General features: G+C 62.6%; 1 protein-coding gene across 1 annotated transcript in view; it reads left to right on the top strand.

Annotated features, from left to right (window-relative positions):
* The first annotated feature begins 298 nt into the window (after positions 1 to 298).
* Positions 299 to 26,332, top strand: part of LOC102456803 (very long-chain specific acyl-CoA dehydrogenase, mitochondrial-like) — a 34,796-nt gene continuing 8,762 nt past the window's right edge. Inside the window, exons 1-17 of the mRNA XM_075938319.1 lie at positions 299 to 386; positions 649 to 761; positions 1,753 to 1,816; positions 5,062 to 5,134; positions 6,006 to 6,070; positions 6,610 to 6,744; positions 7,874 to 8,018; positions 9,344 to 9,473; positions 11,001 to 11,123; positions 13,796 to 13,994; positions 15,301 to 15,405; positions 20,051 to 20,137; positions 20,859 to 20,921; positions 21,024 to 21,125; positions 24,166 to 24,263; positions 25,354 to 25,426; positions 25,936 to 26,008. Coding sequence (XP_075794434.1) covers positions 679 to 761; positions 1,753 to 1,816; positions 5,062 to 5,134; positions 6,006 to 6,070; positions 6,610 to 6,744; positions 7,874 to 8,018; positions 9,344 to 9,473; positions 11,001 to 11,123; positions 13,796 to 13,994; positions 15,301 to 15,405; positions 20,051 to 20,137; positions 20,859 to 20,921; positions 21,024 to 21,125; positions 24,166 to 24,263; positions 25,354 to 25,426; positions 25,936 to 26,008 — 1,618 coding nt within the window. The 5' untranslated portion in view covers positions 299 to 386; positions 649 to 678. The remainder of the gene's footprint in view (positions 387 to 648; positions 762 to 1,752; positions 1,817 to 5,061; positions 5,135 to 6,005; positions 6,071 to 6,609; positions 6,745 to 7,873; positions 8,019 to 9,343; positions 9,474 to 11,000; positions 11,124 to 13,795; positions 13,995 to 15,300; positions 15,406 to 20,050; positions 20,138 to 20,858; positions 20,922 to 21,023; positions 21,126 to 24,165; positions 24,264 to 25,353; positions 25,427 to 25,935; positions 26,009 to 26,332) is intronic.

Below are 26,332 nucleotides of genomic sequence, written 5' to 3'. Positions count from 1 at the left end.
CGGCAATGTCCTCTTCCTTACCCCTCTCCCTGCGGTGAGTAGGCAGGTGATGCGGTGAGGCTGCTGCTTATTGCTGAGACCGTCTTGCTGGCGTAGCTGTTACTGGATTTCCCCTCGTTTCTCTCATCTACGTGTCTGGCTATCGAGGCTGCCCTGCCCGCCTGTGCCGCGCCCAGCCAATGGGGCCTTGATCCTTGGTTGGGTCCCCGGGATGGTTTTGGAAAATACACAGGACAAATGGTGACATCATAATGCCCTGAGTGATGTCACCCCTGATGCAATGATGTCACATTGTAGGAGTGACCATTTCTTTACCAAGATTCCGCAGCAAAGAGGCTCTGAGCCAGCCTCCTCGGCAAGGTGTCCTTCCCAGGGGCTGTCTAGGGGTAAGTCCCAAGCCCACTACGGGATTTGGGCGAGTTTGGGGAAGGGAGCGAGTGACGATCCCGTATCGGCGATACAAGCCGTAGAACGGAGGCGGGAAAGTAGGGGCTGTTTGCGATCAGGCCCCGAAAGGAGGGGTCCGGGAAGGCTGTTTACAAGGGCCACGGGTCCCCTGGTGATGGTCTCGACTGGAGCTGGTTCCGATTCAGAGCTAAATGGCTGTGTATGCCCTGGCTTGTGCTCACCCTCCGCCTTCTCCCACAGAGGACGTGAGCTGAGCGGCACCCACAGAGAATGCTTCGTTTGCTCCGGACCAGGCTGAGTGCCAACTGGTGGAGGCAACTTTGGGCACAAGCCCGGGCAATGCCACACTTCAGGTAGAGTAAACGGAGCCCAAGCAGGCAGACCAGCGGGCGGCTTTGAACCATGACGCGAGCAGGCCAGTGACTTGCCAGAAGGAGGCGGTGGGTGAGGTTCTGTGGCCTGCGAGTCTCTGAGGGGTCGGCTCCGTGCTTGTGTCACAGCTAAAAGGCAGGAACTCACTTTGTCTGGGATGGCTTGTCCCTCCGGCTGGCCATGGCGGCAGCTCTGGGATTCCTCACCCCTCTTGCGCTTCCCAGCAGTGCTGGGCAGGGATGGATGGAGAGGAGAGGAGAGGAGGAGGGACTGGGCTGACCAGGGAGCTGTCTCTAGTCTTAGCTGTGGAGAGGCTACTACTGCGCTGTGAGTGTGCTCAGCACCAGAACACTATGCAAGGCAGATGGAGTCAGCTTCCAGAATCGCGTCTGCCTGGCACCACCCCCGCCCTCTAAAAGCCTCCTGTGCTTAGCTCACGTTTGCTCACTCGCATTTCAATAAGCCGTGAAGAGACGGCAACTCTATTTTTAACACAATTTAGCAGCTCGAGTCAACCCCAGCTCCCTTATGGGCTGTACCTCCAGCAGCTATCCCATGTCAGCCAAATTGTTGGGTCTTCATTGCTGTTTTGGCCCAGGTACCCAATCTGAGTTAAGGACACTCTTTTTTTTCCAGAGAAGATATCCCCTCAAAAGCCACCTCCTGAGCGATCCACACGGCTTGGAGAGCTGAGTAGTGACGCGTATCGAATAAACTCCCATCTGCCTCTTTCCCCATAAAGTACCAGCTGGCGAAAGAACCTAGGGTCCTACTTCTGTGCAAAACCCCCTAGTAGTGGAGGTGGAGCTTGGCGCAGGTTCCTTTCAGAGCTTCCCAGGTGCTCTTGGGCTCTCGTTAAAGTGATCAGCAGACACGTCTCTTCCTCGGCTGCCAGGCCCCCGAGGTCTTGCTTGTGACCGATGGTGCAGATGCACTTGCCCGTTGTCACATGGGTGTGGTTCCTTTCCCCAGGCTGCCGTCGCCTCCATACTACATAACACACCACAGAGGGAGCTACTCGAGTCAAGCGAACAAGGTGAGTCCGAGGGCCTGTCTGGTGTTGCGTGGGGCACCTTGGGGAGCGGCTGCCGGTCTGTGCTTTGTCCTGATCTGTGTGAAACGGCTAATGTGGGGACTGCTGCTATCCCCAGGGGAGACTGCTAGGGCCTGTGGTGCCAGCCTCCCTTCGCTCCCCTCGTCTTGAGCGGGGCATAGCAGCCATCCCAGCTCCCCCTCTGAGGCCTCAGCATGTAAGAAACAAAGAAACTAAAGTGATGCCCGATGCCTCTCCTGCTGGTAACGGGAGTGTGCTACTGTGCTGGTGCCTACGAATACACCAGTGTGGCAGCCTTCTGCCTAATATTTATGTATGTATTTCTTTATTTAAACATTTGTACCCCACCTTTCTATTTAAAATATTCAAGGCGGCTTACAAGAAGAAACAAAAAATACAAATATATATAAACATTTTAAAATACGAGACCCCAGAGGGACATAACCAGCTGAAAACAGAGAGGAGGAACACACACATAGAGACTCAAACGTTAATAAAAGCGCAAGTAAAAAGGGTGGCTTTCACCTGACGCCGGAACAACGCTAGCATTGGTGCCATGCGACTATCCTAAGGAAGAAAATTCCACAGCCTGGGAGCAAAAGCTGAGAACTCCCTGTTCCGTGTAGATGTTAATCTTATCTCCACAAGTGGGGGAACACGAAGCAAAGCCTCCCCCGCTGACCTCAATCCCCGGGCAGGTTCATATGGGAGAGGACGGTCCTTCAGATACCCTGGACCCAACTCATTTAAGGCTTCATAGGTCATAACTAAAACCTTACATAGTGCCCGGAAACATACCGGAAGCCAGGGCAGCTGCCGAAGCCCTGGCATAATGTGCTCCGTATAACTAGTGTTGCTTAAAACTCGAGCAGCCGCATTCTGGACCAGCTGAAGTTTCTGAAGGCTCTTTAGAGGCAGCCCCACATAAAGTGCATGACAGTAATCCAGTCGGGATGTAGCAAGCGCATGGATCACTGTGGCCACGTCATGTTTGTTCAGGAAGGGTCGCAGCTGGCAGATCAAACGCAGCTGCCCAGAGGCCCTCCTGACCACTGAAAGAATCTGATTTTCAAATGTTAAACAAGGGTCCAGGAGGACTCCCAAGCTGCATACCTGTTCCTTCAGGGGGAGAGTAACCCCGTCTAGAACAGGGGTTATGCCCCATTCATGAACACATGGCCTCCTGATCCACAGGACCTGTGCTGTGTTTGAGGCATGAGTGTGACCTAGAATTGGGCAGGAAGTGTGAAAGAGAGCTTAACAGCATCTCCAGGACGCAGCTCTCAGCAGCATGGCCACACGGACACAGCCATGTGGCTTGGAGTCAGGCAGCTCTCAGCAGCACGGCCACACTGATGCAGCCATGTGACTGAGTCAGGCAGCTCTCAGCAGCACGGCCACGCTGATAGCCACGTGGCTCAGAGTCGGGCAGCTCTCAGCAGCACGGCCGCGCTGACTCAGCCACGTGGCTCAGAGTCGGGCAGCTCTCAGCAGCACGGCCACACTGATAGCCACGTGGCTCAGAGTCGGGCAGCTCTCAGCAGTATGGCTGTGCTGATAGCCACGTGACTCAGTCGGGCAGCTCTCAGCAGCACGGCCACGCTGACTCAGCCACGTGGCTCAGAGTCGGGCAGCTCTCAGCAGCACGGCCGCGCTGACGCAGCCACCTGGCTCAGAGTCAGGCAGCTCTCAGCAGCACGGACGCGCTGACTCAGCCACGTGGCTCAGAGTCGGGCAGCTCTCAGCAGCACGGCCGCACTGATAGCCACGTGGCTCAGAGTCGGGCAGCTCTCAGCAGCACGGCCACGCTGACACAGCCACGTGACTCAGAGTCAGGCAGCTCTCAGCAGCACAGCCGCGCTGACTCAGCCACGTGGCTCAGAGTCGGGCAGCTCTCAGCAGCACGGCCGCGCTGATAGCCACGTGACTCAGAGTCAGGCAGCTCTCAGCAGCACGGCCGCGCTGATAGCCACGTGGCTCAGAGTCAGGCAGCTCTCAGCAGTACGGCCGCGCTGATAGCCACGTGGCTCAGAGTCGGGCAGCTCTCAGCAGTATGGCCGTGCTGATAGCCACGTGACTCAGAGTCAGGCAGCTCTCAGCAGCACGGCCGCGCTGACAGCCACGTGGCTCAGAGTCGGGCAGCTCTCAGCAGCACGGCCGCGCTGATAGCCACGTGGCTCAGAGTCGGGCAGCTCTCAGCAGTACGGCCGCGCTGATAGCCACGTGGCTCAGAGTCGGGCAGCTCTCAGCAGTACGGCCGCGCTGACAGCGGCTCAGAGTCGGGCAGCTCTCAGCAGTACGGCTGTGCTGATAGCCACGTGACTCAGAGTCGGGCAGCTCTCAGCAGCACGGCCGCACTGACGCAGCCACGTGGCTCAGAGTCGGGCAGCTCTCAGCAGCACGGCCGCGCTGACAGCGGCTCAGAGTCGGGCAGCTCTCAGCAGCACGGCCGCGCTGACACAGCCACGTGACTCAGAGTCGGGCAGCTCTCAGCAGCACGGCCGCGCTGACAGCGGCTCAGAGTCGGGCAGCTCTCAGCAGCACGGCCGCGCTGATAGCCACGTGACTCAGAGTCGGGCAGCTCTCAGCAGCACGGCCGCGCTGACGCAGCCACGTGGCTCAGAGTCGGGCAGTGCAGCTGCTGTTTGTCGGCTTTTTTTCCAACGAGACACTCTCACCCCCCAGTGAGCAGTGTCCTCCTGCCAACAGCGTGCTGTCCACACTGGGACTTGCCGTGACAAGGCGTTTCACTCTGGAGGACAAAGGCTTTGCTGTGTAAATGCCAGTGCAGGCAGGGCCCGAGTGCTGCACCCTGAGAATAAAGGGGTGTCCTGGCAGCCACTGCAGGCAGCTCTCCCCACAGGCTCCACAGCAGAGTGACAATAGGCTCAGCCAATGAAACGCCAGGTGGAAGCATGACACACCCAGGCCAGTGGTGAGTGACCCGAGCTCTATGGAGCCTTCTGTGGGCATTGGATGCACCAGAGTCCTGAGACGTCTGCGAGGGCGAAAATCCCCCCCCCCCCCCGCCATCACAGTACCCGGCAGTGTGCATCTCAGCATGTCCGGCAGGTGCCTGGATCTACAGCCACTCCAGGGGCCGTTCTCCTGAGCACCCTGCTCCGAGCTGGGCCAAAGCCAACCCTGAGCTTCCCCCGCCTAGCACCGCTTGGCTCTGCAGGGCCCCTCTGTGTACGTGCTCTCCTGAGCCCTGTCTCCTCCTCCAGGGATCCACCTCCTTTGTCATGAACCTGTTCAACGGGCAGCTCGTACCTGACAACGTTTTCCCCTTCCCCTCAGGTAGGTGGTTTTTCGTTATCGTTTCCTTGCAGATTTCGCACTCGGAGTGACCCTGGCGCACTGGCCTTGGGGTGCAAAGCCACCGACGTCATCCCCCTCAGGCCACATAGCTCCCCACCCCCGCCAGAGGCTAGTTCAGTGGAATCCTGGCCTCTTGGCTCAGTCTGCAGCCACGGGGCCAACCCCGCTGGTGACGCTTGTGGTGGGGACACCGGTGGGCTGAGATGATTCCGAGGCCCGTGTGCCGGGGCAGGATTCAAACCAGCAGCCTGGAAGGGAGAAGCACTAGCCAGCACCTGTGGCCATTTGCGGAGCTAGAGCTTCCCCAGCAGGCAGATTGATAGAGCCTAAGGCCGCTGTGACCCTCTAGTCCAGTGTTCCTCACGGACTAGTCCATAGGCCGGCATCAGTCCCTGAGAGCCCCCTGACGCCCTTTGGGAAGGAAGCAAGCCGCTCCCGGGTGCCTGAAGTCTGAGAAGCAAAGCTCATGTGACTCCCTGCATAACATAGCCCATGGGCCGTCCCTGGGAGAATCCCCGTCTGAGCGAGAGCCGAACTCAGGACAAACATCCCGGCTCAGCAGGCGCCTCACATGCTGGCAAATCATGTAATAAAGCGACAAGGGTTAGATCAGTATTTCTTAAGCCGTGTTCCGTGCCGCAGAGACAAACAGAGTTCAAAATGGCCGCCCTTAAAGGGGCAGGCGACCTTTTTTTTTTCAATAACTTTCCCCCCGACCCCTCCCTTTTTGCTCAACAAAAAATCTTTGGTGTTTCTCATAAAAAAAAATTGTTTGGTGTTCCTCGGTCTTAAAACGTTTAAGAACCACTGGGTTAGATGCACCCTGCTAATCCAGCGTTGTGCCCCTTAGTGCTGTCCGAGGAGCAGACGCAGTTCCTGCAAGCCCTGGTGGATCCCTGCACCCGCTTCTTCGAGGTCAGTGGCCGATCCGACAGTGGATGAGCCCGGTGTTTGTTTCAGACACACGGACTCTGTCTTCCTCGGACAGTGACACCCTTCTCGCCACCATTTAAGACCCCTCTTTCGGAAGCCGGAGGATGCACACGCCCCTAAGGATTGCGGTTTCCCGAGAGCCCACGTCTCCTGCCAAGCGCCCCATCCATCAGGCTGAGGGGTGGGCTCGGCCTGAGGAAGGGCTGGACTGTTTGCGGAGCCGCAGTTCAAGTAGGATATTTGAAGCTGGGCCTCTGCCAGGCCCAGCCCTCCCCAGAGAGCCAGGCCAGGCTGGGGGCGCGGGGTGGGGCAGAGGGAGGAAAGCCTGGGGCACAGATCACACCCCGACCCCCGACTATCAGGCTGACTGACAGCAGCGACTGGCACTAACACGCCAGCGCCCGGCTGGTCCGTCCAAGGTGGTGCCAAACGTGGCCCGTCCCAGCCCTTCCGCCCTGCCCACAAAGGCCGGCAGCGGTGGCTGGGCACTTGCCCCTCTCACTCGCCCCGCTCTGCTGCAGGAGGTCAATGATGCTGCGGAAAACGAGAAGCTGGAGCACGTTGAGGAGGCCACCCTGGCCGGGCTGAAGGAGATGGGAGCCTTTGGGCTGCAGGTGCCTGAGGAGCTGGGAGGCGTTGGGCTGACGAACACCCAGGTAAGTCAGAGCCAGAGGGTGCAGGTAGGTGGCAGGCGCAGGCCAGCGATGGGTGGGGCCAGGCTTGGGACGCAGATCCTGCCTCCCCGGGTCCGGCTCGGAGCTGTCCAGGCCACGGGCTGTGGGCACGTTCTCTCCTCGCTGCTTGCGGCGCCTCCCCTGACGGGTCCTGTGCAGGCGGCTTCCGAGCCCTGCCTCTGCGTGCCAGCATGTGCCAGCGTGTTCGCCTTCCCGCTGCCCGGCCTGCACTGCAACCGGCACAGGCGGCACAGTAGCCAGTTTGCACCCACCGGGCCTCGCGCTGAAGCCGTGTCGCCTGCCTGCACCACGCAGCAGGGCTGGTCACTAGCCCCACAGTCGCCGGGCAGCCGCCAGCCGCTGTGCCGAGCTCCCCACAGGGTGCAGAGTCCCGTTTAATGGGTTAACGGGGGTGACTGAGGGGGCAGGCTGGAGCGCCCCCACCATGGGCACGGGTTGCTCTAGTCAGTCGGAGCAGCCCCTGCCTCTGGAGGGTCCCATGGGGCTACAGCAGCTGTCAGCCCGCAGCTACCAGTTAACCGGAACCGGTAAGTCTCACCCACATCCCTCCCTGCGCCCCTGTAGCCAGAGAGGCAGGGACAGTATCGCTGGCTAGCTCAAGGGAGGCCATGTGGAGGCTCTGTCCCCAGCCCGGTGCCCTCTGGCTGTAGCACAGTGGTCTGGTCTAGCTTCCTAGCAAGTCCACCTGGAAACGGTCCCATTGAATGCGCTGTCGCTGCACGGCTGGGTGCTGCTTGGCTGGGCACCCAAGTGTGAGCACCCGAGACGCACACAGTGACAGGCAGGCCATTGTCGGTAGCATCTCTGGGGGGGGTTTCTGTTCTCTCTTTGTAAACGCTCTACCCAACCTCCCCCACCGCCTGCGCATTGCACTGAACGAGACCCGGCGTCTGATGGCTCCGGGTGACCAGGCTGGGCCCCCGTTGGCCCCGGCAGGGCGAGTAGGCGCAGAGAGCCGCGGCGGGAGCCGGACTGAGAGCTAATGTTGGCGTTGAGGTGGAGTGTTTGCTGGTCCCCAGGAGCTGCTGCGGCTGCAGGTCCCGGGGCAGCGGTTCCACATTAACCCCCCGGCGCTATGCTCTCCCACCAGTACGCTCGCGTGGTGGAGGTGGTTGGCGTGCACGACCTTGGCGTGGGCATAAGCCTCGGCGCTCACCAGTCCATCGGCTTTAAGGGGATCCTGCTCTTTGGGACCCAGCGTCAGAAGGAGAAATACCTGCCCAAGCTGGCCTCCGGTAGGAATGTTTCCTGCACGCCCTGGCGCCCCCGGGAAGGTAGAATGCAGGCCTGCCCCAGCCTCCGGGCCCCCAGACACAGCTCTGAGCCAGGCTCAGCTCACTGCTGGCAGGCTCTGTGTGCGTGTGTGTGTGTCTGTAGCGGGGGGTGTAAGTGTGTGTGTGTGTCTGTAGTGGGGGAGTGCGTATGCCTGTGTGTGTCTCTGTAGCGGGTGTGTGTGTGTCTGTAGCAGGCATGTGTGTGTGCATGTGTGTGTGTCTGTAGGGGGGGTGTAAGTGTGTGTGTGTGTGTGTGTGTGTGTGTGTGTGTCTGTAGCGGGGGAGTGCGCATGCCTGTGTGTGTCTCTGTAGCGGGTGTGTGTGTGTCTGTAGTGGGGGGTGTCTGTGTGTCTGTAGTGGGGATGCATGCATCTCGGTCTGTGTGTCTCTAGAGTGGGGGTGCGCACGTCTGGGTATGTGTGTCTATACCTGTAATGGGGGGGTGTCTGTGTGTGTGTCTGTACCGGGAGGGTGTGCACGTGTGTGTGTGTGTGTGCGTCTGTGGGTGTGTACATCGGTGTGTGTGTCTGTAGCGGGTGTGTGTGTATGTGTCTGTGTGTGTCTCTGCGTGTGTGCCCGTGGGGGGTGGCAGCGGGGCCTCACAGCAGTGGCAGGAGCTAGATGCAGCTCAGGCAAGCTCTGTGTAAGCTCCTCTGCCCCGCCGGAGCCCGGCCTCGCCCCACGCGGCCCCGCCGGAGCCCGGCCTCGCCCCACGCGGCCCCGCCGGAGCCCGGCCTCGCCCCACGCGGCCCCGCCGGAGCCCGGCCTCGGCCCACGCGGCCCCGCCGGAGCCCGGCCTCGGCCCACGCGGCCCCGCCGGAGCCTGGCCTCGGCCCACGCGGCCCCGCCGGAGCCCGGCCTCGCCCCGCGCGGCCCCGCCGGAGCCCGGCCTCGCCCCGCGCGGCCCCGCCGGAGCCCGGCCTCGCCCCGCGCGGCCCCGCCGGAGCCCGGCCTCGGCCCACGCGGCCCCGTCGGAGCCCGGCCTCGCCCCACGCGGCCCCGCCGGAGCCCGGCCTCGGCCCACGCGGCCCCGCCGGAGCCCGGCCTCGGCCCGCGCGGCAGGTGGCGAGTGGCTCTGCCCTCAGCAGATCTGCGGGTGCCCAGAGCAGCTTTCGGTAGCCGTCCGTTTCCACGCAGCCAGCTAGTTGCAGTGGTGTGCGCGGGCCCCCCCCATCCTTACCCCTCCTGTGCCCCCCACCATGGGCTCGCCCTGTTGCAAGGCCCTGGGCCCCCTGCTGAGCCCTGGCTGCCTGCGGGTTGCGTGAGCCTCTTGCTCCCTTCCGCAGGAGAGACCGTCGCCGCCTTCTGCTTGACGGAGCCTTCCAGTGGCTCCGACGCCGCTTCCATTAAGACCCGGGCCCAGCTCAGCGAGTGCGGGACGTTCTACACGCTGAACGGCGGGAAAATCTGGATCAGGTGAGGGCGGCCAGGCGGGTTTCTCGCGTGGGCGCTGGAGCCGGGAGTTCCACAGGCCCCAGTGCCGCAGGATGGGAAATGGCTCTCCCAGAGCTCCAGCGCCCAGCCCAGGTCCTCGGCAACGGAGGGGGGGACGAATCCTGCAGCCTCAGAGCCGCCCCGTCCCGCCCCGCCCATAGGATGGCTCAGGGCGGCTCCCCGGGCCCCAGGCTTTAGGGAACCCTGCGGCAGCCACCTCAGCTGCCCTAGGGCCGTGCCCAGTGGGGCGCTGGTTCTGGCTTCTCCACTTCCTGCTGCCGCGGGGAAGCCGAGCACAGCGGGCTGGGACTGGGACTGGCTGCCGGGCTCTGCCGCTGTAGAGAGGGAGGGGGCGACCCCTGCTGCCGCCCCCAGGCAATCCCCCATGTCGCCCTGGGCCCCACCCATGGACAGGACAGCAGTGAGCAGGGGCAGGCAGGGATGGAGCAGAGGTGGGGCCTGGGGTGGGGGTGGGGGGAGATTGTGCCAGGCCTCTGCCCCCTAGGGATACCCCTGCTTGGGGTCTGCATTTGTCCCCTGCCCTTCCCTGTTCAGCTGGGAAGCCCCTTCCTCACTGGCCCTGCCCGTGGTGGGTGGTGGCAGCACGCAGGGTGCAGGGCTGGGCGAGCAGGGTGCACCGGGGGAGACAGCTAGCAGGAAGGTGAAACAACGTGTTAGCTGAGCTCAGCTCTCCCTTCCCCTCCTGCCCCGTGGGCTGGGGCGCACAGGCTGGGCCCTGGGATAACTTTGTGACTTGTTGCCAAATTGTTCACACGGGCACAGCCCCGGGTGCGCACCCGGATATCGGAGTAAAGGGGCCGCTCCATGCTCCAGCCTGTTCCTCTTCCCCAGCGTCCGCCCCAGGGGCCTCGCTCCACCGTCACTAGACTGCAGTGGGACGGCCCCGCGCCTGTGTATGCAGGCAAGCGCCGGGGTGCAGGACACACTAGTTAGCCAGGGGGGTAATTTCCTCCACCACCCGCGTCCCCGCTGAACCGCCTCGGAGTCCCTCCCAGCCAGGAGGTGGGGAAGATGGATCCCTGTGTCGCCGGCAGCAGGGCAGCTGCTGGGAGGATTCACGGCAGTGCCGGGACGCGATGGAAAAAGGGAAATCCCAGGCGGGAAAGGGAAGAACCCAATGACACTTAGGGCTACGTCCACACTGCAGAGTTAAACTGGAAAAAGAAACGCTGACTGTGTGCAAATTGCGTCTCTTTCCCATTTACTTTTGAAAGAGGCTTTTCCGAAATTTGGTGCATCTCCACGGTGCCAAACTTCGGAAAAAAGCCTCTTTCGACGCACCCCTTATGCCTCGTAGAACGAGGGTTACAGGGATGGCAAAAGAGCGCGTCTGCTTTTTCAAAGAAATGTTTGGAAAAGTGGACGCGTTCCTTGGAGGCGTCTCTGCGTTTCCGGGATACTGCAGGTCCCCCGGGAAAGAGCTGCAGCCTAGACGGAGACTGAGTGGTGGGAGCTGGGCTCACTGTGTCCTCACCGCTCTGGTTCCAGTAATGGAGGGACAGCTGAGATCTTCACCGTGTTCGCCAAGACGCCAGTCAAGCAGCCAACGGGGGAAGTGAAGGACAAAATCTCAGCCTTCATTGTGGAGAGAGCGTTCGGGGGCGTGACCAGGTAAGGGGCCAGGCCTGGTGTGAGGGAGACTGGACAGGCTGGGCCTGGCAGCTGAGAAGAGGCACCAGGGGGTGCGTGGGAGAGGCCTGCCTGGTGTGGAGGCGGCGAATGGGGAAGCCCTTCGCAGAACACAAAACCCAGAGTCAGCCATGCAGCGAATAGGCTACAACCGCCAAAGGGAGGTTTGCTTCGCACCGCGCACTGCTGACCCGTGGGATGCCTGGCCAGGCCTTGCTGGGGAGGCCAAAAGGACTAGCTGAGCTCATGGAGACTGGGTCCAGCGATGGCTGTTAGCCGCCACGGTCTGGGTCGGAGCCCCGTGGCACGCGTGTCCCTAAAGGCCTGAGAGCCTGAGGCTGGAACTGGGTAGAGGGGCAGGGATCGTTCGGGGAATGGTCCTTCAGGCCTGGCCAAAGCGTGTGCAGGGCCCAAGGCAGCACGCTGAGCCGCACAGCTCCTGGCGGGTGGGTGGGGCCGGGAGCTGGGCAGCGCGGGGCCCTGACTGCGCGGAGCCGCGGGGCCCTGACTGCGCAAGGCCCATGACTACCACCTTGCTCGCCTTGCCCAAAGGCCGGGCCTGGGGCCTGTTCTGTTCTTTCCCTCTGATACACCTGTCGGCAGGCAGGACACTGGGCTGGACAGACCTTTGGTCTGACGCCGGCTCCTGTGTCCTTGTCTTGACATGGCTCAGCCTGGGACTAAGAGCCAGGCACTGACCTGCAGCCCGTCTCCGCACCCGTGCGCCTTGATTGCCCTGCCCGTGCGAGGGCGAGAGCAACACTTCCAGCCTCCGGGCAGCGGCGGGGTCAGTGCCTGGCGTGTGCACGCTGGCGGGAGTGTCCAGACTTGTAAGCGGTAGTGCTTATTGCTCGCTCGCCGACACCGGAGCAACTGCTCTCTCCGGGGGCTGGTTTCGTGGGCGGATTTCACGTCTGTGGGCACGTGGAAGTCCTGGAGCTCGGGGCAGCTCCCCCCTGAGCAGCTCTTGGACTGATGCACCTTGGCAGGCCTGCAGAGATGGGACGAGGGACGGCAGCAGGAGGGCGATTCAGTGGGGGGCCTCCCAGGGACCTGGAATTGCAGCTTGTGTGAAACAAGGATGTGAAGTGTCGTGTAATTGACTAATCGAATAGTCGATGCATTTTCGCATCGATTAGTCGATAGGGCGGTGCCGCCCCTTTGAAATGCCGCCGCTGCGTTTTAAAATGGCAGCGTCGCGCAGAGCCCGGGCTCCATGCGGTCCTGCCGCTGTGAAGCACCCCTCCCTCCCCCACCCCTGGCCTTGCTGCCTCTCTCAGATAGAGGCGCAAGGGGGGAGCGACGAGTCGCTAGTCGATTAGTCCTTAACATCCCTGCTCTGAAACTGCACAAGCCCCCCCTCGCCCCTGTGCCACATGCCACGTGGCTCGTGGGGGGGCTGGGCCCTGAGGAGCCTGTAATGATTCTCCTGCAGCCACCAGGTGCCACGTCCTTGCATCTACTTTCCCAGCGTCCAGCCACAAGAGGGGCAGGACCAGTCTGCTCACGCCCCACTTTCACTTTCCATTTGTGCCACAACACAGTCAGGGTATGTCTACACTACCCCGCTAGTTCGAACTAGCGGGGTAATGTAGGCATACCGCACTTGCTAATGAAGCCCGGGATTTGAATTTCCTGGGCTTCATTAGCATAAGCGGGGAGCCGCCATTTTTAAATCCCCGCTGCTTCGAACCCCGTGTAGCGCGGCTACACGGGGCTCGAACTAGGTAGTTCGGACTAGGGTGCCTATTCCGAACTACCGGTACACCTCGTTTCACTCCTCGTTTCACGAGGAGTACCGGTAGTTCGGAATAAGCACCCTAGTCCGAACTACCTAGTTCGAGCCCCGTGTAGCCGCGCTACACGGGGTTCGAAGCAGCGGGGATTTAAAAATGGCGGCTCCCCGCTTATGCTAATGAAGCCCGGGAAATTCAAATCCCGGGCTTCATTAGCAAGTGCGGTATGCATACATTACCCTCCTAGTTCGAACTAGGAGGGTAGTGTAGACATACCCCCTGTGTGTAACCCGCACACCTGCAGGGGTGGCTCTCTGCCCCTGCTAGCCGCACCCAGACCACTCACAGGCTCGCAGCCTTAGCTGGGCCCCAGCTGGCTTGTAGCTCATGCTGTAGAGGCTCGTGCACTGAGGTCCCAGGTTCGGTTCTGCCCATCGGCCATACACAGGCTCCTTGAAACTTCCCCGGGGCAGAGCGGGACAGGCACACGGCGGGACGCCTTGGCATTCTGAGTGGCAGGGTGCTTGAGGTCATGCAGCTCCATGGTCCAGTGCAGGGCACAAAGTAAGAGGCCCAGAGCATGTAGAAATGGGCAGTGGTCACTCACTTTATTTCCGCTGGTCCCTGTTTCTCTCAGACGCCGTGTTAGCGTGTTACTGCACGCAGGATCACCGCACGTACACGACACCTGTCTGTGCGCACTCCCGGCGGTATCACGTGTACACCACGGACCTTGGATCCCGACCAGGAGCCAAGTCCCCGTGACCGTGCGCTGGGGACATTGGCCCTTGGCAGGGCCAGGGCCTGGGGCAGGGGCGAGTGCGTGTGGCCTGCACACACGCAGGCAGCAGTGCGCATGCAGGCAGGTGTGCGTGCCCAACGGCAGCGCTCCTCTGCGACTCTGTTCTGCTTTGCCAGCGGCCCCCCGGAGAAGAAGATGGGCATCAAGTGCTCCAACACGGCTGAGGTTCACTTCGACAACGTGAAGGTGCCAGCGGAAAATCTGCTTGGGGAGCATGGAAAAGGCTTCATGGTCGCCATGAACATCCTGAACAACGGGCGCTTTGGGATGGCCTCCGCCCTGTCGGGCACCATGCGCGGAGTGATCGTCAAAGCTGTACGTCCTTCCAGCAGGCCCCCCGTCCGGCGCGAGAACGCAGCAGTCAGCGAGACTCGGCTGTTATTGTGGGAGGGTCGGGTTTCTGCCCCGTGCCCGCTCACCGCCCTCCCGCCCTGTCCGTCCTTCCACCCCAAACTCCCTCCTGCCCCCCCCGAGCCTGCACCCCTTCCCTGCCCAATCCCCCTCCCCCCCAGCCTTACGCAGGTAGTTGGGAGGGAGTTTGGGTGGGGGAGGGGTGCAGGCTCTGGCATCCTGGGCATCACCAACATTTCTACCATGCTGTGCTCCCTGCTCTTAGAAGCCCATGTTCCATGCGTAGAGCCCCCTGTATCCGCAGCCACTCCCGTATCCGCAGAAATGAGCCCTGGTTATCTGCATTGGCATCCCTGGCTGCGGCTCCCGGGGATCTAAAGCACACCTGCAGATTTGCAGGCTCTAGGCGGGTGTCCAGCGAGACAGGAGCTGATGCTGGCAGAGCTGGCAGGTCAAAGACCCGCATTTAAACAGGCAGAATTGCAGCGGAATGTCTGTGTTTCACCTGAAGCACGTATGTGGTGCTGACGATTCAGTGGGGTTCTCCAGATTCGGGGCCTTAGCTTAGTTTAGACGCGCGGGTTGGTTAGTCTGCGAGGCCACATCTCTGCCACACACCGGAGGTTTAACTAGACCTGCTAAATCAAACGCTGAGGGCACCATGCTTGGCTGAAGGTATGTCGACTCCAGCTGCATTATTTGCATAGCTGGAGCTGTGGACCTTACGCCAGCCTTTGGATGCAGACCTGGCCTGAGACAGAAGTTCTTCTTGCTCTCTTTTTTGTGTCCTGGGGTGAGATTGGGCTGGCGCTGGGGCGGGAGTTGAGTTAATGGCTGAGCTCACGAGACGCTTACAGTCAGCTTGTTGGCATTCTAGCTGGGTGCAGTGTGATTCCTTTGGAACACTGTGTCCAGCGAGTCCACATTTCCAACGGCATCTCTGGACAGAACCCGATTCCTTTTGGGGGAAATGGGAAAACCTGCAAGTGGGAAATGGAAGATACATGAGCCCATGGCGGGGTGCGAATGTGGGGGTGCAGTGAGTCCCTGAACTAGAGGGTGTTTGTGGGAGCGGGAGGGATGCCGGAGCCCCCGGGTGACCAGCAGGCTCTGCTGACACAGGCTACACAGTTATAGTATCGTTAGCCAACCTAATGTTATTGAAAATGGAAAGGTTTGGCCCAATCCTGCGGCTCGGACACAGAAACATTGCTCCCATCTGGACTGCATTAGCTTCCGGCTGTGATCACGGGCTCTTTTGTACCACCAGGTTGACCATGCTGCTAATCGTAAGCAGTTCGGAGACACCATCAGCAACTATGGGGCTATTCAGGAGAAAGTCGCCCGCATGGCCATGCTGCACTATGTAACGGAGGTGAGAAATTCCTAATCGCAGGAGCATGTCCATGGTCAATAGCTCCATTGCGCGGGCACGGTAGAGCTGTCGGGGGCACGGGGCGTTCTCGAGGGCTGGCCCCAGTGTGGAGTGAATCCCCCATGGACTAAGGACAAACCCAAACCTCCCCCTTCTTCGCCAAGCCCCAGGCATATTCTCTGCCCTGCCTCCTCTGCTAAGAGCCGTGTGGTCACACAAACAGACAGAGTGAAAAGCAAAGCAGCCCCCTGCCACCCGGTTCTCCCCGGGGAGTGGAAGAGAGAAGTGAGCCCCGGGGCTAGTCGCTGTTCTTTACTGCGTGTGTGCCCGGTGCTCCGGCGCGCCAACCCCCAGTATCCTAGAGACCGGATTTGATCCGCTGGGCCCCATGATCGGACGAGAGCCCAGCAGGTGGTGGCACGGCACTGGGCAGCCCTCATTTCTCTGGGACTGATGCTGTGCTTGTGCACACTGGTGCAAAGTGGAAGTGATGCCACCAAGGCTCGCGTGAAACCCTTGTGCAAGAAGCAGGCTCCCAGCAGTGCCCTGGGGTGGCACGGGGACAGGAGCATGGCAACACTCCCATAGACCAGCTCGGGCCACATTACCCTGACCCTGGCCAAATTCCAGCTCGTTAGTCCAATTCCTCCTGTCCCCCAGGTTGGAAGCAGCCTGGGATCCACCAAACTCACAGCCCCAGCAAACTCCCCCTGCAAAACCCCTTCCCAGCCAGCCAGCCTGTCCAGGGTCCCACAGTCCCAGGGACTGCCCCCGCAGGAGGGGGAACCTCCCTCGCCCGCCCAGCCAGCCAGCCCGTCCAGGGTCCCACAGTCCCAGGGACTGCCCCTGCAGGAGGGGGAACCTCCCTCGCCCGCCCAGCCAGCCAGCCCGTCCAGGGTCCCACAGTCCCAGGGACTGCCCCTGCAGGAGGGAACCTCCCTCGCCCGCCCAGCCAGCCAGCCCGTCCAGGGTCCCACAGTCCCAGGGACTGCCCCTGCAGGAGGGGGAACCTCCCTCGCCCGCCCAGCCAGCCAGCCCGTCCAGGGTCCCACAGTCCCAGGGACTGCCCCCGCAGGAGGGAACCTCCCTCGCCCGCCCAGCCAGCCAGCCCGTCCAGGGTCCCACAGTCCCAGGGACTGCCCCTGCAGGAGGGGGAACCTCCCTCGCCCGCCCAGCCAGCCAGCCCGTCCAGGGTCCCACAGTCCCAGGGACTGCCCCTGCAGGAGGGGGAACCTCCCTCGCCCGCCCAGCCAGCCAGCCCGTCCAGGGTCCCACAGTCCCAGGGACTGCCCCTGCAGGAGGGAACCTCCCTCGCCCGCCCAGCCAGCCAGCCCGTCCAGGGTCCCACAGTCCCAGGGACTGCCCCTGCAGGAGGGGGAACCTCCCTCGCCCGCCCAGCCAGCCAGCCCGTCCAGGGTCCCACAGTCCCAGGGATTGCCCCTGCAGGAGGGGGAACCTCCCTCGCCCGCCCAGCCAGCCAGCCCGTCTAGGGTCCCACAGTCCCAGGGACTGCCCCTGCAGGAGGGAACCTCCCTCGCCCGCCCAGCCAGCCAGCCCGTCCAGGGTCCCACAGTCCCAGGGACTGCCCCTGCAGGAGGGGGAACCTCCCTCGCCCGCCCAGCCAGCCAGCCCGTCCAGGGTCCCACAGTCCCAGGGACTGCCCCTGCAGGAGGGAACCTCCCTCGCCCGCCCAGCCAGCCAGCCCGTCCAGGGTCCCACAGTCCCAGGGACTGCCCCTGCAGGAGGGAACCTCCCTCGCCCGCCCAGCCAGCCAGCCCGTCCAGGGTCCCACAGTCCCAGGGACTGCCCCTGCAGGAGGGGGAACCTCCCTCGCCCGCCCAGCCAGCCAGCCCGTCCAGGGTCCCACAGTCCCAGGGACTGCCCCTGCAGGAGGGAACCTCCCTCGCCCGCCCAGCCAGCCAGCCCGTCCAGGGTCCCACAGTCCCAGGGACTGCCCCTGCAGGAGGGGGAACCTCCCTCGCCCGCCCAGCCAGCCAGCCCGTCCAGGGTCCCACAGTCCCAGGGACTGCCCCTGCAGGAGGGAACCTCCCTCGCCCGCCCAGCCAGCCAGCCCGTCTAGGGTCCCACAGTCCCAGGGACTGCCCCTGCAGGAGGGAACCTCCCTCGCCCGCCCAGCCAGCCAGCCCGTCTAGGGTCCCACAGTCCCAGGGACTGCCCCTGCAGGAGGGAACCTCCCTCGCCCGCCCAGCCAGCCAGCCCGTCCAGGGTCCCACAGTCCCAGGGACTGCCCCTGCAGGAGGGGGAACCTCCCTCGCCCGCCCAGCCAGCCAGCCCGTCCAGGGTCCCACAGTCCCAGGGACTGCCCCTGCAGGAGGGGGAACCTCCCTCGCCCGCCCAGCCAGCCAGCCCGTCCAGGGTCCCACAGTCCCAGGGATTGCCCCTGCAGGAGGGGGAACCTCCCTCGCCCGCCCAGCCAGCCAGCCCGTCTAGGGTCCCACAGTCCCAGGGACTGCCCCTGCAGGAGGGAACCTCCCTCGCCCGCCCAGCCAGCCAGCCTGTCCAGGGTCCCACAGTCCCAGGGACTGCCCCTGCAGGAGGGAACCTCCCTCGCCCGCCCAGCCAGCCAGCCCGTCCAGGGTCCCACAGTCCCAGGGACTGCCCCTGCAGGAGGGAACCTCCCTCGCCCGCCCAGCCAGCCAGCCCGTCCAGGGTCCCACAGTCCCAGGGACTGCCCCTGCAGGAGGGGGAACCTCCCTCGCCCGCCCAGCCAGCCAGCCAGCCAGCCCGTCCAGGGTCCCACAGTCCCAGGGACTGCCCCTGCAGGAGGGGGAACCTCCCTCGCCCGCCCAGCCAGCCCGTCCAGGGTCCCACAGTCCCAGGGACTGCCCCTGCAGGAGGGAACCTCCCTCGCCCGCCCAGCCAGCCAGCCCGTCCAGGGTCCCACAGTCCCAGGGACTGCCCCTGCAGGAGGGAACCTCCCTCGCCCGCCCAGCCAGCCAGCCCGTCCAGGGTCCCACAGTCCCAGGGACTGCCCCTGCAGGAGGGAACCTCCCTCGCCCGCCCAGCCAGCCAGCCCGTCCAGGGTCCCACAGTCCCAGGGACTGCCCCTGCAGGAGGGAACCTCCCTCGCCCGCCCAGCCAGCCAGCCCGTCCAGGGTCCCACAGTCCCAGGGACTGCCCCTGCAGGAGGGGGAACCTCCCTCGCCCGCCCAGCCAGCCAGCCCGTCCAGGGTCCCACAGTCCCAGGGACTGCCCCTGCAGGAGGGAACCTCCCTCGCCCGCCCAGCCAGCCAGCCCGTCCAGGGTCCCACAGTCCCAGGGACTGCCCCTGCAGGAGGGGGAACCTCCCTCGCCCGCCCAGCCAGCCAGCCCGTCCAGGGTCCCACAGTCCCAGGGACTGCCCCTGCAGGAGGGGGAACCTCCCTCGCCCGCCCAGCCAGCCAGCCCGTCCAGGGTCCCACAGTCCCAGGGACTGCCCCTGCAGGAGGGGGAACCTCCCTCGCCCGCCCAGCCAGCCAGCCCGTCCAGGGTCCCACAGTCCCAGGGACTGCCCCTGCAGGAGGGGGAACCTCCCTCACCCGCCCAGCCAGCCAGCCCGTCTAGGGTCCCACAGTCCCAGGGACTGCCCCTGCAGGAGGGAACCTCCCTCGCCCGCCCAGCCAGCCAGCCCGTCCAGGGTCCCACAGTCCCAGGGACTGCCCCTGCAGGAGGGAACCTCCCTCGCCCGCCCAGCCAGCCAGCCCGTCCAGGGTCCCACAGTCCCAGGGACTGCCCCTGCAGGAGGGGGAACCTCCCTCGCCCGCCCAGCCAGCCAGCCTGTCCAGGGTCCCACAGTCCCAGGGACTGCCCCTGCAGGAGGGGGAACCTCCCTCGCCCGCCCAGCCAGCCAGCCCGTCCAGGGTCCCACAGTCCCAGGGACTGCCCCTGCAGGAGGGGGAACCTCCCTCGCCCGCCCAGCCAGCCAGCCCGTCCAGGGTCCCACAGTCCCAGGGACTGCCCCTGCAGGAGGGGGAACCTCCCTCGCCCGCCCAGCCAGCCAGCCCGTCCAGGGTCCCACAGTCCCAGGGACTGCCCCTGCAGGAGGGGGAACCTCCCTCGCCCGCCCAGCCAGCCTCCCGGTTCCACTGGAACGTGGGCACAGCACTCCCACGGCTGGCGGGGCCGTGGTGCGCCAAGCGGGTGCAGGGTCGCTGGCAGCGCTCTGGCGTGCGCGGGTGCCAGCCAGCTCCACTGCCAGGCCGGTAACTCTCCTGCGTGCACCCGCTGGGAGCAGCCCGGGGCTGTCGCCATAGTGCCCAGCTGCCCTGGGCCCGGCCCCTGCGCGTGGTGCTGACTGAGCACTTGGCAAGCCCTGCCCCGGCCCAGCACGAGCAGGCGAATCGGCGTGAGGGAGGACACACGGCGGAGCGCCCCTGGGTGGGGAGCGGGGCAAGGAGGCTAATGATGACAAGGGCCCAGGGCTGCAGCCGCCTGCCCCTCGCTGGCCGCCCGGCTTGGCAAATGCAGAGGCGGGGGGAGGAGGAAAGGCCGTGCCCTTCGGGGCGGCCGGGGCGGGCCTTGTCCCTGCAGGGAAGCGCTGGGTTTGCGAGGGGGCTGGGGCGGGGAGACGGAGCAGATCTGAGCGTAGCGGGGCGGGACGGTGTCTGGCTCAGGGTCACCACAGGCCCATGGTGGCTCCCTGCAGTCGATGGCCTACGTGGTGAGCGCCAACATGGACATGAAGGTGCCGGATTACAAGCTGGAAGCTGCCATCAGCAAGATCTTTGCCTCGGTAAGTGTCTGATTCCCGCAGGCGCGTCTCCACGGGGGGCGGGAGAGGGAGGCTTGTCGGCCTGGGGCGGTGCTGAGTGTAGCGGGCTCAGGGCTTGGCTCTCGGTGTCCCCGGAAGGGAGGGACGTGTTTGCCACTCCCCAACCCAGGGATTGCACTAGCAGGACCCCAGCTGGGCCCCCGTCCTGCAGCTGGAGAGCAGCTCCCCCCGCCTGTGCTCGGCCTGTCCTGCTTCCAGCCCTTGTCCCCGGAGATCCCTCTGCCCAGCCAGCTGGACAACGCAGGGGAGACCGAGCAGGGTCCCCTGGCGCTGGCTTCAGTCCAGCCCAGGCTGTCCCCTGCTGCTGGAGCTGCCCGGGGCCTCGGCGGCACAACCCACAGATCAGCCCTGCCCTTCTCCAGCGAGTGCTCTGCCCAGTGCCCTGAGGGGAAAGGGGCGGAGCCGCGGGCGCCCCTCTCGCCAGCCTGGGTCGGCAGGGCAGCCCGAGCCGCCCTTCTCAGCAGTGAGAGGCAGCCCAGGCCGGGCACTGGGCCATGCGAGAGGCCTCCTTCCGCTCAGGAGCTGCACGGCTGTGGGAGCCAGCACGGTCCCCGGGCAGGGGCAGGCCCAGCCCCGGTAGCTGACGGGACCCCTTTCCGTCACCGCGCTGTTGCAGGCGCAGGCCCCGGGGCTGCCCAGAGTAGCAGCTGCCCGCCCCCTGCACTGTGCCCGTTTATTGCAGGAGGCCGCCTGGCTCGTGACAGACGAGTGCATCCAGGTCCTCGGCGGGATGGGCTACATGAAGGTAAAGGAGCTCGGTGCCAGCGGCTGAGCAGTGCCAAGTGCAGGCGCTCGCCGGGCTCCCTCGCCCGCCTGCTGGGGGCGCTACCGGGTTCTCTGTTTGCAGGAAACGGGCGTGGAACGAGTCCTGAGAGACCTGAGGATCTTCCGCATTTTCGAGGGCACCAATGACATCCTCCGCTTGTTTGTGGCCCTGACGGGCATTGAGGTGAGGGGCCTGGCCGTGCTATCAGGCCTTGCCATTTCCCAGCACCAGCCCAGAGGGAAGCTGCGCTGCAGCTGGCACTGCCCAGCTGGGCGAGGGGCCAGGAGTCTGCCCCGGGCCTGAGAGCAGAGTCCCTGCCCCAGCCACAACCCCGGGCGTTGGGGAGGCTGCTGGGGGAGGGCGGTCCCTCTGGCTGGTGGGATGGAGGGAGCGCACCATGGCCGGTGGGGCATCCTCTGCCGAGCGTGTTCGCTGGAGCCCTGGGGAGGGATGTTGGTGGAGTTGGCAGCGCTGCCTCCGTGCCCCCATCCATGCGCTGAGAGCCCTGCAGGCGGAGAGCTGGGTCGCAGGGGTGGGCCTGAGTCCAAAGTGCCCAGCAGGGAGACTGACTCTCAGCCCAGCCCCAGAGCCATGCTGCATGGCGGGAGGGAGTCGCATGAAGTTGCAGAACCAAGCCCGCCACCCACCCCCCAGCAGTGACTGGAGGCCTGGGCAGGGGCTGGGGGAACCTGAGTTTTGGGGCGAGAGCCCGTTGCTGAAAGCATGGGCCCAATCCTGCTCTCCCCAGTCAGCCCCATTGGCTCCAGTGACATGAGAGGGCCCAGCTCTTGTGCTCTGCCCATGCGAAGGGCTAAGGACAGGTTCTTGTTCATGGTCTCCACGCACCCTGTCCGAGCCCCACGGCCCCTCTGTCCCCTGCCCCTCACATGGCGGCTCCTCCGGCCCCCAGTGCCTTTTGCTGCCCTTCTTCCTCCCTTTCCCACTTCTAACCGATCTCTCTTGCGATGGGGCGAGCAGCCCTTCCCACAGTTGTCAAGGGGGTGGGCATGGAAAGATGGAAAATACCACAATGCCCCTTCCTTATTCTCGGTCCCTTTCCTAATGGGGCCTAACTTCCGCTTGGCTTTTTTGATGGCTGCTGCTCATTGAGCGGATGTTTTCAGAGAACTATCCCCTACGGGTGTGAATGGGGAACTGGTTAACCATTACCTGGTAAGCAACACCGGTTAACCAGTTACCCAGAAGCAGCCCTTCCCCATGCTGCTGGCAGCGGGGACGGGGAGCCAGCAGCCATTCCCATGCAGGGCTGGGGGCAGGAGTCCCGTGGGTCGGGGGCTGCTCCTGCTGGGCTGGAATGGAACCCACCCAGGATCCCACTTAATCAGTCGACCAGTTAAACGTTTAACCAATTAACTGACGCCGCCGGACTTTACAGCCCTACTATGCACAATGTCTCCAACATCTCTCTCTCCCGTGAAACCAGCTACGCGAGACCCCGTCATTTTGGACGTGTCCTTGGGGCTGTGTTTTCCCGGGGCGCATTTATCAGCGTTGACTTTCATCTGCCATTGGGTCGTGCCCTCGCCCAGTTTGGTGAGATCCCTTTGGAACTCCTCGCAGTCGGCTTTGGACTTAGTATCAAATGCAAACTTTGCTGCCTCGCTGCTCTCTCCCTTTTGCAGATCATTTACCAATGTGCTGCCTAGGACTGGTCCTGGTGCAGAACCCTGGGGGGCCTCTCCCCTGTGTAAACTGACCATTTGTTCTTACCCTTTGCTTCCTGTCTTTTCATCAGCTACTGGTCTCCGAGAGGGCCTCCCCTCTGATCTCCTGACTTTGCCTAAGAGTGTTTGCTTACGACCTTGTCAAAGGCTTTCTGAAAGGTCAGGTGCGCTAGATCCACTGGCTCCCTCTTGTCCTTGTGCTTCTTGACCCTCTCAGAGAACTCTAATAGGTTGGCGAGGCCTCATTTCCCTTTACAGAAGCCATGTTGGCTCGTCCCCAACCAGTTCTGTACATCTGTGTGTCTGGCGATTGTGTTCTTTGCCAGAGTTTGTGTGTTTGCCTGGCACTGAAGAGAGACTCGCTGGCCTGTAATGTCGAGGGTCGTGACTGTTTAATTGATGAGTTTGTTTCTAAACCTCCTCTGTTGACACCTCAGTCTGAGACGGTTCCGCAGATTTGTCACCTGTCATAGATGTCATGGCTCCTTCCCCACTCTGGCATGATAAATGCAGAAGTGGGAGCCAGCAAGTGTACCCCAAAACCTTATCTACCAGGCTTTGGTATAAAACTTCCCCCAAAATCTTAAAAACCTAGATCTTGGGAATCAAACTTCCGCTGCCACCACCCTAATATTGATAAAGAAATCAGGGGAAAGATCATTTGGGAAATCTCACCCCTATTATAAAAATCAGGACACACAAGTAACCAAAGCCAGGTTAATAAAAAGAAAAAAGAAGACTTTTATTATTACAACAATATTCCTGTTGCAGGCATAATGACTAGATGGGAAAGTAACAAAATATACTCATGGAGAAACTCCATAGGCCTAGAACTTAGTTACAAAGAAAAGCCAAAACACCTTTTAAGCAGTGCCAGATCTCAGATCCCTACCCAACCCTTAAACAATAAAACCTAACGAAACTCCCTAAACTTTACCCTACTTACAGAAAATGAGGAATGGTGTTTGGGAGAGAGAGACGTGCTTGTCCCTCTCTGTAGCTGCAGAGGACACACCCAGAGAGACAAAAGGAGAAAGGAAAAAACCCAAATTCCTTTGTCCCAGTTTGAAAGTCCCACCTACATTCCTAGTGGTCACTCCACCTGGCTAGGTGTAGTTAACCCCTTAAACTCCAGGCTGCTGGCTAACCCTCAGAATCATGACAATAGACACCTCCCCTTCCCAGCTGTTAGCGCTCTAGGCTTTGCTCTCTTCCTCAGCGAACGGAGCCCTTGCTGGGAGTGCAGTATATATAAATGCTTCCTCGGATGGACCCAAATCTGTGTCCTGTGTAATATGAACTGTTCCTTCATGAATGCAAGCAGGCTGGGTCACAGAGCTGGGCCCTGAGATATGGTTAGCTGCAGAAAATAAAGCCACGAGTTTCACATTTTGCTAGTGTATTGTTAGTCCAGAGGCAACAGGCAAACCTGCTGTAAATCCCCGGTGTCGCCGTGGAGCATTGAACCTTTCCCTGTGCGGGTGTAGGCCTAGGACTGAGAGTAATTCAACCCCTTTCATCATTTCCCAACATTCCAGTATGCAGGGGTCCAGTTAAAAAACCTGCGAGCAACGGTCATGAATCCATCGGGGAAAACAGAGGTCATCCTGAAAGAGATCGGGATGAGAGCAAAGCGGTAAGTGGCCCTGGGCGCAGGCCACCATGTGCCTCGCTGCTCCAGTGGGGCAAGAGAACATGCTGCTCCCACTGGCCGGTCCCGAGCCCGGTGCTGGACCCGGGTGTATGGGGGTGCAGAGAGCCACTGAACCAAACGTGAGCCCTGTCTGTGCTGGAACCACTTCCCGCCTGGAGCGCAGGACCCCGCCGGGCCCTCCAGCACCCTGTGTAGGTAGAAGCATGCTGGGGAGGCAGGAGCCAATGCCTAGTAGAGACCTGGACCTGCAGGTTGGCACCAGCGGGCGCTGCGAGGCTGACAGCGCCTCCTTCGGGCCCCGCGGTAAAACCAAGCTCCTGAGCAGTCCTGGTTGAGTCCTGGTAGCACTTTTTGCCAAAGGTGGAGTGTGAGACGCAGTGGCCTGGCCAAGAGGCCCTGCAAGCGTTCACACCCGGCTGCCTGCGCAGGAGCTCTGCACTGGGGCGAGGCCGGCCTCCGAGCAGTGCCCGTGCACGGAATGGCAGGCATGGGGCATGCGCAGAAGGTGCAGAGCTGCGCTGACCTGCCGTCCTTTGAACGCCAGCGCTCGCGGTAGGCGGGAACGTTAGCGCTGGATTCCTGAAATGACATTGGCCAGATTGAGTCTGTGCTAGGAACGCCAGCGTCAGCGCTGCGCACAGCACAGACCCAATACGGCGACCCCAGGGGCTCTTCCCTGAGGCAGCACCTAGGCTGGCCAAGGAGTCGGCCTCTCGTAGCGCTGGCTACACGAGGCCTCGGGCTGGCTTAGCTGCCTTGCACAAGGGGTAGCTCGGTGGTGTGAGCAGTGGCCTGCTGACCCCAGGGTTGTGAGTTCAGCTCTTGGGGGGGGGAATGTGGGGCAAACCTGCCAGGGATGGTGCTTGGTCTTGCTGTGAGGGCCGGGGACTGGACTCGGTGACCTCTCGAGTCCCTTCCAGCTCTAGGAGATGGGATATCACCACTGTGCTGACTGGACCTTGGAGTGCAGAAGCCCCCAGGGAGTGCTGCGCAGTTACACCCGGCTGAAGGGGCTGCCAAGTTGTGTTCTAAACCCTTTGTCCTGTTTGCTCCTCTCTTTTCCCCCTGGCAGGAAAGTCGGGATCCCCACGGGCTTGTCTCTGGAGGGCGTTGTTCACCCAGGCCTGGACAAGAGTGCCTACCTGGTAAGGGAGCTCGTTGGGGCAGACGGCTGTGAGCCTGGCGCTGGCGCTGGCGCTGGGGGAGCCGTGAATAAAGCTGCTGCCTCCTGCAGCGCTCCAGGGAGCATTTTAAACAAATCGTTTTCCTGGTCGAGACTAGTCAGCAGTGGCGACGTTTCTGCGATTTGCAGCATCCGCCTAACGTCTGCTGCAGGGATGTGCCTGGCTTCCCGCGGGGAATGAACCGGGAAGCCGGTGTCTGTGAAGTGTTAGCTGAACGCAACCCCCGAGTCACTGAAAGCGAATGTCCATTTCCCTGTTCCGATGCCGTTGCCCGGTCGCTCCTCCCAGCTCCTCGGTCGCACGCGAGTAATGCCCGGGCCACCGTCCAGGCTGTGGTATAACGTGGAGCGGCCTGGAGGCTGCCCAAGGTCTTGCCAAGGGCTGAGTGGCTCCGAGGTCTGAGCACAGCGCGACTGGCCCCAGCCCCGCGGGCTCAGCCCACATGACTTGCTCTGCTGTGGCCTGTGCAGGTGACGAGGGCCATTGACCTGTTTGGGGAAGCTGTCGAGAGCCTGCTGCTGAAGCACGGCGAGAAGGTGATAGGTGGGTGACTCTGCGGTAGCATCGTCCGCTTCCAGCCAGCCGCCCCGGCGCGCCGTGTGTCCCAGCCCCTGGGAAACCTGTAAGCCAGCGCTGGGCTGTCTCCTCCTGCGGCGCCTGCACTCTCTCCTCTCCCCTTCAGCCTCAGCCCGACCCCTCGGAGCCCTTCGCGGTCACACGCCGCTCTCCCAAAGCTCTGCAGGTCGGGGGCTGTGCCCTGCTCCGCCCAACGCCCAGCAGAGTGCAGCCCTGGGCAGCTGCAACAATTCATATCCTGCCCTGGGGTGCCCAGGCCCCACGAGGAGCTGAGCGTGCAGACGTGGTCGC

Source organism: Pelodiscus sinensis, chromosome 10, assembly GCF_049634645.1.
Source record: "Pelodiscus sinensis isolate JC-2024 chromosome 10, ASM4963464v1, whole genome shotgun sequence".
In the NCBI taxonomy this organism is placed as follows: domain Eukaryota; kingdom Metazoa; phylum Chordata; order Testudines; family Trionychidae; genus Pelodiscus; species Pelodiscus sinensis.
Note: the sequence above shows the minus strand (reverse complement) of the source record. Positions and strands in the feature narration are given on the sequence as shown.